General features: G+C 36.6%; 1 protein-coding gene across 1 annotated transcript in view; it reads right to left on the reverse strand.

The window, feature by feature from the left end:
• Positions 1 to 13,889, reverse strand: part of LOC128987624 (histone acetyltransferase KAT8-like) — a 31,498-nt gene extending 17,609 nt beyond the window's left edge. Inside the window, exons 1-2 of the mRNA XM_054408574.1 lie at positions 13,603 to 13,889; positions 6,131 to 6,242 (exon numbers count right to left, since the gene is read on the reverse strand). Of these exons, the coding sequence (XP_054264549.1) occupies positions 6,131 to 6,242; positions 13,603 to 13,744 (254 nt within the window). The 5' untranslated portion in view covers positions 13,745 to 13,889. The remainder of the gene's footprint in view (positions 1 to 6,130; positions 6,243 to 13,602) is intronic.
• Between the last annotated feature and the right edge of the window lie 1,406 nt (positions 13,890 to 15,295).

The raw sequence follows: 15,295 nt of genomic DNA on the forward strand, positions 1-15,295 counted from the left end.
GACGACTGCTCAGGTATGCATGAAGTAATGAAAGCAAAGACGCCCATCGATACCTACTAAGCAGGTATCGAATGGGCAACAACCGGTCCAAATCCCACCGAATGGAGAAACTACTCTGCAAAACGACCATACTATGTGTGTGAATCATGAAGATAAAAATGCAGCACAGTCTATAAGCTCAATTCAGAGCAAAGAAAAAAGCTCAAATACTAACACAAGACGTAGTTACACATAAGTTCTACAATTAACTAAAACCAAAAGCGTTTGTGCTGGTGGCGGGCAGCTACATGACAAAAAATGCTACCCACCATCTCAGCCGAAAAATGATAGGGCTGAACGGAGTAACAACAACCGAAACCGAAATGAAAGTATGGAAATTAAAATCTAAATATGGCTGCCGATCCCGGATCCGAAATCGGATCAAGATTTTCAAGTTACCTTTTATTTTGTAAATGCCTTTAGTTCTTAAAGTTCTAAGATCTGTAGATCACTGATGCCCATTTCGCCACAAGTTGTGGCATCTTCAGAGTTAAACTAAACTATATTACTACTATATACGAAGTTAAGTATTGAACAGTTTATATATCCCATCACTGAGGTTGCTTGCACTCGCGGCGGGTTCCAAGTTCGCCAAGTAATTATCGGAACAAGTACAAGTACGAGTTTAAGTGCAAGAGTGAAGAAGGCTTGGGTTTATTTGGGACGGCTAAAGGAGGAAACCGGCGAAGAAGACGTCAAAAGATTTCTTCAAGATATCTTTAATGGTATAGATATATCAGTCGAGGAACTAGAAAACAAAGGAATATATTCCTTTAGGGCTAAAGCTAACTTTTGGTAATGTTCAATGCTTGAGGACCAAGATAAATCTAGTTGAGGAGTTTGTGAAAAATACTTCTCCAGATGTGCTATGCTTATGTGAGCACCACTTAAATAGTGATGAAGGAATTTTTTTTGCCAATATTGATACTCTGAAGCTAGCCTCTGCTTATTATCACTCTAACCATAAAAATGGCGGAACATCGGTGTACTTGAAGCCAAGTCTTGCTCACAAATCATTAGACCTTGAAATATTCTGTAATGAATTGGATATAGAGCTGTCAGGAGTTATTTTACTAAAATATTCAATCATAGTGATATCGCTTTATAGATCCCCGGATGGCATGACAGACAATTTCTTCCAAAAATTGGATCACTGTCTAACATACTTAAGTAGACTGAATATGCCGATAATTTTGGGGGGCGATGTAAATATTCATTTAAATGTGGAGGACGACTTGTGTTTTGCCTTCAGACACATCCTCCAAAGTTTTGATATGTACATAACCAACCACGCTCCTACTCGAGTGAGGTATTGCTTGGACACTATTGCCACCTCGTTAAATTCATGGGATTACACTGTCACCGTTGTAAATCTGTTGGTTTATTAATTTAGTTAGTTTTTTAGTATTAGTCATTGTTTCTGTAAGTATTCTATATATTCGTACCGACCATGATGCTGTTAGTTAACTCGATGCTGACTGCAGTTCGGTGAGTGATCAAAGCCTAGTCTTAGATTGACATAGTAACTATTCTTGTACTTTTAGGATAATAAAGGAAGATTTTAGCAAGGATGATTCCACAATTTAAGCTAGCCTTGGCCAATGTGGACTGGAGAGCCATTGTAGATAATCCCTCTGTAAATACAACCCCAGATCTTTTGTTTAATGCTTTCTTCGATAAGTTCTTATTTGTTTTTTATGGGTCCCCAAAACAGTACCTATGGATAGGCAAGTGACACCTAGGCAGCAGCCAGTCAATCAGGATTGGTTTTCTCCAAGACTCGCCCAGCATGGCGTGTCTGCTTTTCAGCACACGATTGATAAGATTATTTCTACTGAAGAACTAGAAGGGGTGTGGGCTTTCATTGATGACATAACCATAACAGGAAAAACACAATCAGAACATGATGAAAGGCTGAATAAATTCTTAAAGTTAGCTAAGAAATATAATATTACTCTAAACAATGAGAAGAGCAAATTTTCTCAAGACATAATATCAATCCTAGGATATCAAATTCGCTACCAGTCTATGCAAGCAGATCCAGAGCGTCTGAAACCTTTGTTAGATTTGCCACTGCCAGTTAATGCATCTCAATTAAAACGTGCATTAGGAATATTTTCTCACTACTCAAAGTGGGTTCCTAAGTTCTCAAACAAGATTCAACCTCTGATTGATTGCAAATCTTTTCCTATATTGCCCTCATCTTTGCCAGCTTTGGCTTTTTAGGAAATTAAACAAGACATAGGAAAATCAATACTCACCGTGATTGATGATCTTTTTCCATTAGTTGTGGAAACAGATGCGTCGAACTTTGCTATCGCTGCCACGTTAAGTCAAAAGGGTAGACCTGTGGCTTTCTTTTCAAAAACATTGACCGATTGTGAAAAATGTCATTCCTCTATTGAGAAGGAAGCACTAGCCATAGTTGAATCTCTAAAGAAGTGGAGACATTTCCTCATTGGGCGACATTTTCTATTAATCACCGATCAACAGTCTGCATACTAGTAAAATAAAGAATGAGAAAATCACTAGATGGCGTCTTGAGTTGTCACCTTATTCTTTTGACATACAGTACAGACCAGGCAAAGAAAACGTCACCGCAGATGCATTTTCACACGTTTATGGAGCTGTCACAAACATAAATTGTGATGACAAGCACTTTTGCACTTCACCAGTCACTCTGCTACCCTGGTATCACTAGGATATACCACTGGGTAAAAAGTAAAAACCTCCTTTACTCGATTGAGGATGTTAAAAAAATGACAAACAAATGCCCAATGTGTACAGAGATTAAACCTCGTTTCTATAAAACCACAAATGCTCCCCTTATCAAGACAAAACCTTTTGAGTGACTAAACAGGCCCGTTTTTGACCCTGTCAGCGCCCTAGGCACAACTAATAGTAGCGCCCCTTTGCAATATATAACAGGGTGTCCACCAACCGAGAAAACTGGGAAATCCGTGAATTATGCATGAGTTTTTTAACCAGGAATTATGCATGAAATTTGTATTTCTACCTGGAATTTTCAATTTACCGCGATCGCGCATGACAACAGTGACGTTTCCGTGACCGCGGGACACGATAATATGTCTACACACGGCCACGAAGGATGATCAGAATTCTCCGCCATCGCAGAAGACGATGATGACATCTACAGAGTCATTAGGGATGATCAGAATATTGCCGCGATCACGGAAAACCATGGTAGGCTAATGTCCACACGACAACGGGAAACAGCAAGAATTTGACCGCGATTGCGGAAGACGATGATGATCTCCACACGACTGCGGGATATTATTAACATTTTGAAACAATCGCGGGAGGCGATTTACGATGTTTTCAAAACCGCGGGAGACGATTACGATGGCTACAGGACTGCGGGAGATACAATAATGATACGAGAGGGATGATCAGAATTATGCCGCGATCGTGCAAGACGATGATAATGTCCATGTGACCATGGGAGATGATTACCATTTTGCCAGAATTTTGCTATTCACGGAAGACGGATGATCTCCACATGGCCACGGGAGATTATTACCATTTTGCCTCAATCACGGGAGGCAATTACTATGTCCGAACGATCACGGGGGACGAAATAAGTATGTCTTCACGGCCGTGAGGGGTGATCAGAATTTTATTGCGATCGCGCAAGAATATGATAAAGTTCACTCGATCGTGGGAAAAGATCAGAATTTTTCCTCATTTGCGGAAGACGGTGATAATCTCCTAATGACCTCGTAATATGTTCATATATTGCCGCGATCATAAAAGACAATAATTATGTCTACACGACCGCGGAAAGTAGTCACAATTCTGCCGCAATCACGGGAGACGATTACGATTTCTAACTTTTAAATACTTTCCAATGAAATGGCAACTATACAAAGTAGGTATTTTAAGCCAAGTATGAATGTAGATGAGTGGCACGATCTTGTCGTACATGGCCGAGAGGGATTATCAGAAGTTTACCGCGATCGCATGCAAATACAATCACAATTTTTTTTCCAAGTTGTTGGCGCCCCCCCAAAAAAGCCAATTGCCTAGCGCCCTAGGCTCGTGCCTACCGTGCCTATTCGGTAAATCGGCCCTGTGACTAAATGTAGATTTTAAGGGTCCTTTGCCATCTTGTACACAAAATCGATATCTATTGACTATAATCGATGAATATTCACACTTCCCATTCGCATACCCCTGCAGTGATATGTACTCAAGCACAGTAGTTCGCTGTTTAGAATATCTATTTTCAATATTTGGAGTACCAAACTACACACATTCAGACAGAGGGACATCTTTTCTTCCAAAAGAACTCAGGGACTACCTTCATGAAAGAGGAATAGCCACTAGTCAAACGACTCCATATAATCCAGCAGGAAATCAAGTTGAAAAGTTCAATGGAACATTATGGAAAGCAATCTTGTTAGCTCTGACCTTGTCATACCTGCTGACTCCAATCACCCACACAATAAAAAAATGGCTGCATTCCGCTTATTTGTCTACAGGCTCTTAAACTGTAATATTGACGAACCTGATACAAAAAAGAAATTAGAGTAATAAAAAACATAGCAACAAACAATGGATAAAACCCTTCCATATTCGACCCTTATTATAAACAAAATGAGAAGAAAAATAAAACATTTATTTGTCAGAAAACAAAACTACAAACCAAAATCCCGAACCAAACCCAAAATATGTACCTATCAAATATGCTGACAAAATTTCAGAAAAAATCTGCAAAGCATTCAAAAAATCTGGCTACACACCTGTACACCAAGTCAAGAACACTCCTATACCATTATACAACATTGAAAGAAGTACAGAGGCCCGCACAATAGAAAAGGACAGAGGAGTATACAAAATAACCTGCAATCCCCCTTGTACCAAACAATACATTGGCTACACAAACGTATCATTTTAGAGCGTTTCAAAGAGTACAAAAATAGCCACTACAAAAATCCCACTTTGATAGTAGCAAAACATCTCAAACAAAATCCCACCCACTCAATGGCATTCCCCAATTCCCTCACAGTTTTAAAACCAACTCAGTCTAAAATCACAGCCAAAATACAGGAAACCTAAAAAATTTATAAACATATAAACAAATATCGACCTGATACTAGCCTGCTTAATGTAAAAGAAGATTAACAATTCCATCACCTTTAAAATTATACATGAAATAGAGACTAAATCTAACGAAAAATGGCAACTTCATAGAAAATAGGCAACGCCGTAGAAACAACAATTCCGGGAAACCGCCTGACAATGTCAGTCTAACTGTCCAAGATGTGCTGGAAGTAAGCTTCCCGCGCCCGCCGCGAGTGCAAGCAACCTCAGTGATAAGATATATAAACTGTTCAATACCTAACTCACAAACTTTGTATATAGTAGTGATATAGTTTAGTTTAACTCTGAAGATGCCACAACTTGTGGCGAAATGGGCATCAGTGATCTACAAAACTTAGAACTATAAAGGCATTTCTACAAAATAAAAGGTAACTTGATTTAAAAGTTCTTGAAACTGTGTAAATTAATTAGCCTTGATGAATATTTTGAAGCAGACTTTGGCTCTATTAATATTGCTTTATGTTTTTAGTGCAGCATGTTTTTATGGTTGTATTACTGACTTTTGTATTTTATGTTCCCATGACAAGATCGATGGCATGTATTTTGATCAATAAAAGTTCAATAAATGTGTTTATGCTTTATCATACGATGTAGGCCTCAAGTGGCATTTTGCCATATGAACCTGTGTTAGAAAGTAGTCTACCTATAAGTAAAAAGGCAAAAAGTGTACTAAAATCCTAAATTCATAGACAATGGCTTGGTTAAATTTTGATTTAATTGGCTAAGTATTCTTTGTCTTTGTGTGTTAAAACAACTGGCAGAAACCACCACAGTTTTATGATGCTAGTGCTGTTTTATGATTAGTTCATGAAACTACTTTAGGAAGACAGAAACAAAAGTGTGGTTCGTTATGGCACATGACATAGGTTCTATAAATCTTTTAAGGCCAACAAAAACACAAAAGAACTTGTCATATTATGTTAACATCAACTACCAGGTGAGATTAAAACACAATGTTTAGGATTACCTGTCTCTAGGGACCCATTCATCCAAACGTCTATTGTAGCCTTCATAATGAACATAATATTCATAGTGACTTTCTTGCTCATTATATCGGGTTTGAATTATTTCTGCTGGATCTGAAAAATAAAACAATTTATTTATTAATATTTTTTAATCTTCCAATTTTAAGAAATGTAGCTTAGATCTCTTAGAAATTTAGAATGTACGAGTTATTTTGGATCCTTCATCCAGCTCTCTAGCCCAACCTAATCCAATGGTATCCATGGGTGGTGTAGGCTACTATACCGCCCTTAAGGATAACTAATAATGTCCGTTCTATCTGCTGCACTTCTCATTGTATCATGGCTGATTGTGTGGTTGTAGGTTTTCCAATGTGAGAATGCTAATCTTTGAGAACTCATTAAGATGTCCAAACTTTTACAGTGATCATGAAAGATGCTCATGATTCTGATCACGAAAGACGATTATGCATCAATTTTCTTTTCATAAATTTTCTTCAAAACCCTATTAGCCTAGGAGTTTTTCAAAAATCGCACTCCTTCAGCTTCAAATAACGCCCTAATTTAAAAATTTGGTAAAATTTTTAAAAAATTGTAACGGTTTTTGCCATTTTTTCTTACCTAAATAATTCTTTTTTACAAATATTGTTAATGCTCTGTATCCTTCTTAGTTTACTTTAAATTTTACTCATTTAATGTTTTTTCGTATCTTTACTCCTTAACCCCCAAAATTTAGGTTTAACGTCAAAATTTGAAGGTTTTTAACCACTTTTATGAGCCCCATGTTATTCTTATGGAGAATAACATTGAAAGTTGCCGACTTTGGTATGCTCATCTGAACCGTTTAGAAAGGTGCTAGAGACTTGAAACTTCGTAGTATTGCAGTATGGTAACCTTACATTAAAGGTGAAATTTGTAAAAAACCATTTTCAAATATCAACCCCCTAAAAAATCCAAAATGGCGGACATGTAAAAGCGACAAAACACGTTCTTTTCAAACGGTTATAGCTCGAACACGGTAAGAGCTAGAAAGGATTTGAATGAATTTTCATAAACAGGAATTAAATTTGCTACAAAACCCTCTTAGGCGTTTTCCGAAAATCGCACTCCTTCAGCTTAAAAAAACGCCCTACTTTCAAAATTTGGTAAATTTCTTTCAAATTTTTACCGGTTTTCTCTATTTTTTCATACTTAAATAAATATTATTGCTTTGAATTCCCCTTACTTTACTTTAAATTTTACTAATTACATGTTTTTTCGTAACTTTACTCCTTGACCCCTAAAACTTAATTTTAATGTCAAAATTTGAAAGTTTTCACGAGCTCCATGTTAAAATTCATTTCCATTCTAGCTCCTGAGCTGTTGTATTCAATATAATAAATAGGTTACATACCTTATAAATCCGACAAACAGCTCATTTTAATTGAAGGTCGTTTACATGTTTCGGCCATTGTCAAAACGTTGCAGTTGGATGGTGAAATCCTTGTCATTGTTTTCTACTAAAAGTACATACACAAACACATACACACGGACGGGACGAAAACATTACGAAAAACGAATAAAACTTTAAATAGGCCTATTAAATACACGGGCAGGACGCACGCACACCGTTGTCAAGGTCAGGATGCAGACTGGACTAGTTGTGTCGGTGTTGTCTTATCAGCTGATGTGGACTGCTGACCAATGGGCGTCGAACTCTGCCTTTGTTTTAATATGCTATTGAAAATGTGATGGGATTTGAATTTAAGTTTTTCATTCAGAATTACGCTCTCAAAATTGTTGTTCTCATTAACCTGTGCCTTATAAATTTCGAATTCTTCGAGAGTGTTAAGTCTGCTTCCCTTTTGGCAAATATGTAGGATTTCAAGGCCTTTACTAATATCGTTCATATCATGGTTTTTATCGACCAAATGCTGAGCAAACGATGATTTTTGTTTTATATTACGAGGATCTGGTCTATGCTCCTTGTATCTAGTATTGAAATCTCTACCTGTCTGCCCAGTATACGTGCTAGGACAACTGGCACAAGTTAATTTATATACACCACATTTGTCATATTTATCACCACATCTGGTTGAATTGTTTAAAATATTTACGGAACGATTAGTTGTTCTGAAGGATAGATTTATACCATGTTTTTTCAATTGTTTGGATAGGCCGTTATGCAGAATGTTACTGTATTCAACGCAAACATACTTCTCATTGTCCTTTCTTGTGAACTCAGATTTACTGGCTTTTGATTTATGTTTGTGAATGAGCTTATCAATTAAATTAATATGGTAACCATTGGCTATGGCAGTGTGTTTTATTATGCCTAGTTCTTTCTCATAATTCGCAATAGACATGGGTATGTTCAAGAGCCTATGTACCATACTGTTGTAAGCGGCATGTTTCTGAGATGGCGGGTGGTAAGATGAGGCGTGGATTGTCATATCTGTTGTGGTTGGTTTCCTATAAACACTGTAATCAAATTTGTTGTTGATTTTCTCAATAGTGAGGTCTAAAAAGTTGATTTTATTGGCGTTTTCAGTTTCCAGGGTGAATTTTAGCTTTGGACCAATGCTGTTTAAATGTAATATATATCAAGTTGTCTAGCACTTCCATCAAACAACAGTATAGTGTCATCAACATAACGATGGTACATTAGTATTTTATTTTTGAGTTTATTTTTATCAGAAAATATATGTTCATTCTCAATGTGGTTAAGGTATATATCAGCCAAAATTCCAGATAATGGAGACCCCATGGCTAGTCCATCACATTGTTTGTAAAAGTTGTTGTTGAAAGTGAAATAGTTTCGATTAAGTATTTCCTTAAGTAGAACTATTATTTCATTTACTGCCTCTGGTAATAAATCGGAATCGGATAATAACTTGTTTTCAATGATGGTTAATGTTTTGTTGACAGGGACGTTGGTGTATAAATTTACAATGTCGAAAGATGCCAACGTTGAATGCATTTTTATGTTTGTATTTTTTGTCTTATTGATAAAGTCGTAAGAATTAATTAAACTGTAGTTATTTAAAAACTTAAAGTACGTTTTCAAAATCTGTTCTAGCTTTTTAGCAACTTTGAAGGCTCCATGTTATTCTTAAGGAGAATAACATTGAAATTTAATGACTTTGTTACATGGTCATCTGAATCGTTTAGAAACGTGCTAGAGACTTGAAATTTGGTAGTATTGTAGTATGGTAGGGCCTATCTTAAATTATCGGGGAAATTTGCAAAAGTCCCATTTTCAAATTTTAACCCCCCCAAAAATCCAAAATGGCGGACCTCTGAAAATGACAAAACACGTTTTTTCAAACGGCTATAGCTTGAACATGGTAAGAGATAGCCTAGATAAGATTTTAAATCATTGCGCCCATTACGAAAAGATAAATTTTACAAATACAACCCCCCCCCCCCCCCGAAATATTAAATCCTCCCCCCTAATATTATTCTTACAGGTGCATAAGTCTAAATCACGTTTACCCATTTCTAGATTAACTGGATATCTGATATTTGGCACGATTGTAGGTCTTGCGCCCTGTCCCCAGTGGCTCATTATTACTTACCCCCAACAAAAAAAGGGGGCCTGGGGGCGGAGCCCACAGCGAGCCAAAGGCGAGTCTTTGTATACGGTATAGGCATTAAGATTAAGTTAATAGGCCTACTCAGGATGAAACTGTGGAAGCATGAAACCATTACCAGTACCTAGGGCCTATAGGATAGCTATCAAAAGTAGAATTAAGTTAGGAGAAGTTAACTAACTTACAGTAGGCCTACTAATAGATTAGGATGGTTTGATATTTAGTCTAAATACAATCGAGTTAGATTCTAAGTACCTGTGGTTTAGCTAAGTTTGACATTTTGGCAAGTAACAATCGACTAATTTTGATTTGATCATTAAACACATAAACAAACTTAAACCAACCAACAACCAAACATTCTATGGTTAAGTTTACAGTTCCTCAGATTTATATAGGGTTTTTTTTTTGTTGTTTCATCGTATTTTTAAGATAGGTACCGTATCTATATTATCGCATGAATAAAAATATAGGTACCAAGGTAAATATAGGTTTTAAAATATTTGATAAAAAAAATTTGATAAAAGAATTTTAGTTAAAATTTGTTTAAATTTTTTATTGATATACTAGCTGGCCCGACAGACAAGAGCTTTACAACCAAGGACTTGGAGCTGGCTGAATCAAACCTGAAAACATGGCTACTAGTCAGGAAGGACTTCAAATCAAAATAACTATGTCATGTGACTAATCTCTCATGCCATAAAATTTACTCAAGCTGTAAATTAGCCAATAATAAAAAAAACATTAAACTATTTTGTTACAACCATTTCAAGGTATACCGCTCAAAAGCTTTTAGCTTTAAATTTGTTTAAGGAAATATCAAGTAATCTTCAAAAATTTTATTTATTATTGTCATAGAACTACAGGACTTATGTGAATTAAGCTTTCATAACTGCAAATTCTTTTAAGTATTTTTTTTAAAGATAAAAAATATATGTTACTAAATTTTTAGCGTTAATTAATATTTTAATAAAACTATTTTGTTCCAATATCTGTATATAAAAAACCACTAATATCTTTATATTTTCAAACAGGTAATAGCTTAAGGAAAATTCTGCAAAAAAAATAATCGTTCTAGCTGGTTGGAGAAAAAAGTTATAGCCGTTTTTCACAATCCGTGACGGTCAAATTTGAAAAAATTAAATTAAAATTTATAATAATTTTATAAAATTTTTATTATACTCTAGAGTGACCTATATATTGTTTTATTTATGTTCAAGACATAGGAAACATGCCTTAAACATTTGAAAGTGTTATCTTAAATGGTTTAAGTGAATAATTAAATTTTTTGGTCGCCCAGGCCAGGGCCGGATTTATCATTTTGGCGCCCCTAGGCCCAAATAATTTTTCCGCCCCCTAGTCTGGTCATAGTTTCTTTCCTACAAACCTTTATTAAAAACTATATCATGCCTATAGGCCTATGTTAATTGCTTGAACACCACTCCTCGTCGGAATTTTATCATTGCAAGTTTTTTGAAGAATTGTCTTGGTTAGCCTTAACAAAATGCCGTCTTCAACACTTTTGTCAATTTTATGCTTTAGGCAAATGCTCACGCTTGTGGGACTGAAACAAAACAATCCAACCTCCAACCCACAGAGCATTCCTGCAAAAAAGCATATCCATTGATTCCGATTTCAGGCCCCAAATCATGAACTCCATGTAACAGTAAGTGATACCATAGATTAAACATACTCCTTTAGTAGATTTGTCATCCTTAGGGATTAGCTGAAAACAATTCTTTTTATTTAAGTTATTTAAACCTAGTTTATCCAAAATAAAACGATGTAATCATAAACAATAGGTCGTCCCCTGGTTATATTACAAGAAATTAAAACACACAACATAGAACTATCCCTAAAATAATATACACAAAATTACTTCAAAAGTAACTTCCAGTGTCACCAACATATGAACTAGATATGATAAACAATATTTAGAATTAACAATGTGATAAAAAGTCGACTTGAGTTTATGGTTAATCTATGGTAGTACTGCATCCAGATTATTTGCAAAGCAAAACAAAGCAATAGTCCCGCCGACCATAATTATCCTCAGGTCTAAGCTGAGGAGAAAATGACACCATTAATGGTGCTTTGGAGGGGAATTAATTTTTCTAAAACCTGTTGCAAACTCAGATACTGTAAATATTTTATCGTTATTGAATTTTAAAGATAAACTTATCGTATTTTTAATATTCAACAAAACGTATTATATATTTTAACTTGGCCCTGCAGGTAAACTGATCAAAAGATTAGTTAATATTAATTTGTGAGGTGGAGGGTGGTAAACAATAATAGTGTCTTATCACGCATGCGCCCCTAATCACTCCGATCAGTAGCACCGAGCCAGCATTGTGACAGTGCAAAGAGATTACAGTGGCAATACGATGCGTACCGCTCGGGCGCTTGACAACATCTCTACAGGCTACTCCCGTATAACCAATGTTCGTTAAAAAGTTAACCAATGTTGTAACGAAATTGATGCGTAATGTTGTAACAGTTATATAATTATATTGCTTTATTGGCAAGAGTTCTTTTTTATCAACTCGCAAAATATGTTAAGCTATGGCTATTTATTTTATTTTTAGATTTTATTAAAAAATATTTTTCCTCTCGGCCGTGCGCCCTCTGGGAGCTTGCGCCCATAGGCCCGGGCCTACCGGGCCTATTGGGAAATCCGGCCCTGGCCCAGGCTACATTTGGTTGTCGATTCCGAGGCCTGAAATGGTCAAAACGGTGTATCGGAAAAAAATTAATATAAAAAAAGTATCAGCAGTATCTTCAACATTTTTTGTATTTTTACTTAGGGCATAGGAATGAACATTTTCACAAAGTTTCATCAAATTCTGAGATGGTGGGTTTCATAACCTAAATTTTTTGGGTGATTTGACGTGGAATGACTCTGTCCTAATGTTGGTTTATGTCAAATGCTCGTTCATTTTCAAGATGAGCTCGTTCGCATGGCTCAATCGGACGTCCTGGTTGAAGTTCGTTCGCTACGCTCACTCACCTTTAGGTTACAGCTAAATTATTAATTATTGAATACCAGAACATTGTTCTATTGAACATGTTGAAAGAAGAACATTGTTATGACTGTAGTAAAATATGAAAAAGTTTGGTGTTGACTAAGCAATTGCTCAGAATTACCCAAATGAATGTACGGCGAAAGGTAAAGTGCAGCCTACATATCTTCGGTAATATTCATCTGCGGTGAAAAGTGATGGTATGTTTGAATTCAGGGCTGCACTTTACTTTACGTCCTACACTCATTCGAATGAAAATATTGATCGATATATCAATTGTTCATATCATTTGATTAATTAGGCCTAGGTAAGGTTAATTTCATTCGGTTGTTTCATTCCAATGAGTGTAGAACGTAAAGTGCAGGTAAAAAAACTACAGGTAAAATGTAAGTAATGTAAGATAGGCTATCAAATTTAAAAATTTGTTTGGAGGCACCTAGCCTATATTGAATATCCTTTTGTTTAATTCAATGACCTGACGGCTGCACTTTACTTTAGGTCCTACACTCATTCGAATGAAACTTGTTCGATTGTTTCATTCGATATATCGTTTGGTTAGGTAGGTTAGGATAACCTTACCTAACTAACCAACCGATATATCGAATGAAACAATTGATTAATCGATATATCGATCGATATTTTCATTCGGATGAGTGTAGGACCTAAAGTAAAGTGCAGCCGACCTGACTTAAATAGGTTATCTCATTCATAAAGATAAGCTTTGGTTTTAACTGAAGAAAACATGGCCTAGGCTATCATAGCTTTTATGTTGAGCTTTTACGCTAGGCGTAATGCTGAGGTAACTTAATGTGCTCAAGCCTAAACATGGGGGTTACAAAATATTTACCGGAAGCACTTATGTTAAGTGCTATTTATTTTACTTACGCCAAGAATCGTCGGACCTCCGAACAAGATAGTGTTCTCCAATGTCAAGGGGCTGTTCTTCTAACGATTCCGAATCTTCATTGTCTCCAGTGGGTTTCTCGTTGTTGAAATTATCAGGCTTCTTCTCGGTTTTCATAATCATATTTCACAAAATACTACTTCGATTAAATCACCGCTACCTCACTTCACTAGTCAGTCACTTATCTTGTTATTAAAATTTATTGTTTATCGTGCGGTATATTTTGATTGTTTTGTATAACGTCAAAATGTCAAACTGAACTGAGACGAGAACCACGAACGACCGAATGAGAAGCGTCGTCTTGCATTGCATCTCAGCCAGCCCTTGTCCTCTGCTGAAGCGAGTAGTACAACACTCTTCGGATTCACTCTACCGTAAAGCCTGTGTCACACTTGGCTACTTACTAGCAGCTACCTAGTAGCAGCTACTGAAATAGCAGCTACTTTTCCTGTCACACTTATTTTGGTAGCGTCTATTCACTAGCTGCTACTACTAGTTTAGCTCAAGAGAGGTTATGTCCCAAAGACACGGATATTTTCTATACAGGTTCAAAAAATTAATCACACCCACCCCACTTCGGATCACTCGACATGATTACTTCAGAAATTATTCAAAATGAACGAGAATAAACAAATCAGGCAGACAGCACGTGGTGCAAGTAGCCGCTAGTCTGCTATTGAGGCTGTCACACTGGGCGACAGTCGCTACTTGATAGCTGCTAGTTGGTCACGTGACTCACTAGCGCAGTTTAGTAGCACGGAAAGTTGGACATGTTCAACTTTCCATGCTAGTAAAATTTCACTAGCGCACTACTCTAAGTAGTTGCTACTGCCTATGTCACATTGGCTACTTAGTAGCTGCTATTTCGCTAGCTGCTAGTAAAGTAGTGTAGTGTGACACAGGCTTGATGTGTCACACTACGCTACTTTACTAGCAGCTAGCGAAATAGCAGCTACTAAGTAGCCAATGTGACATAGGCAGTAGCAGCTACTAAGAATAGCGCGCTAGTGAAATTTTACTAGCATGGAAAGTTGAACATGTCCAACTTTCCGTGCTACTAAACTGCGCTAGTGAGTCACGTGACCAACTAGCAGCTATCAAGTAGCGACTGTCGCCCAGTGTGACAGCTTCAATAGCAGACTAGCGGCTACTTGCACCACGTGCTGTCTGCCTGATTTGTTTATTCTCGTTCATTTTGAATAATTTCTGAGGTGAGCGATCCGAAGTAGGGTGGGGGAGATGTGATTATTTTTTGTACCTGTATAAAAAATATCCGTGTCTTTGGGACATAACCTCTCTTGAGCTAAACTAGTAGTAGCAGCTAGTGAATAGACGCTACCAAAATAAGTGTGACCGGAAAAGTAGCTGCTATTTCAGTAGCTGCTACTAGGTAGGTGCTAGTAAGTAGCCAAGTGTGACACAGGCTTAAGGTGACTTATTATCTTGTGATGACGTCATAGGAGAATATAGGCAAAGGTTAAACATACACGTACTCTCAAAGCTGAAGCTAGTACCATTGATTTTATAACTCACAACCTTGGAGGATATATAGTCATTGCGAATGTAAGGATACATTATTTTAATCTGTTAATTCGGTTACACTTAGATTGCAGTTAAATGTTAAATTCGTATCATAATTAATTATCATCACTGACTTTGAATACGACAAGTGGT

This window comes from Macrosteles quadrilineatus, unplaced genomic scaffold (assembly GCF_028750875.1).
Source record: "Macrosteles quadrilineatus isolate MER2022 unplaced genomic scaffold, UCM_ALF_1.0 Scaffold_2__2_contigs__length_208266976, whole genome shotgun sequence".
Taxonomy (NCBI): Eukaryota; Metazoa; Arthropoda; class Insecta; order Hemiptera; family Cicadellidae; genus Macrosteles; species Macrosteles quadrilineatus.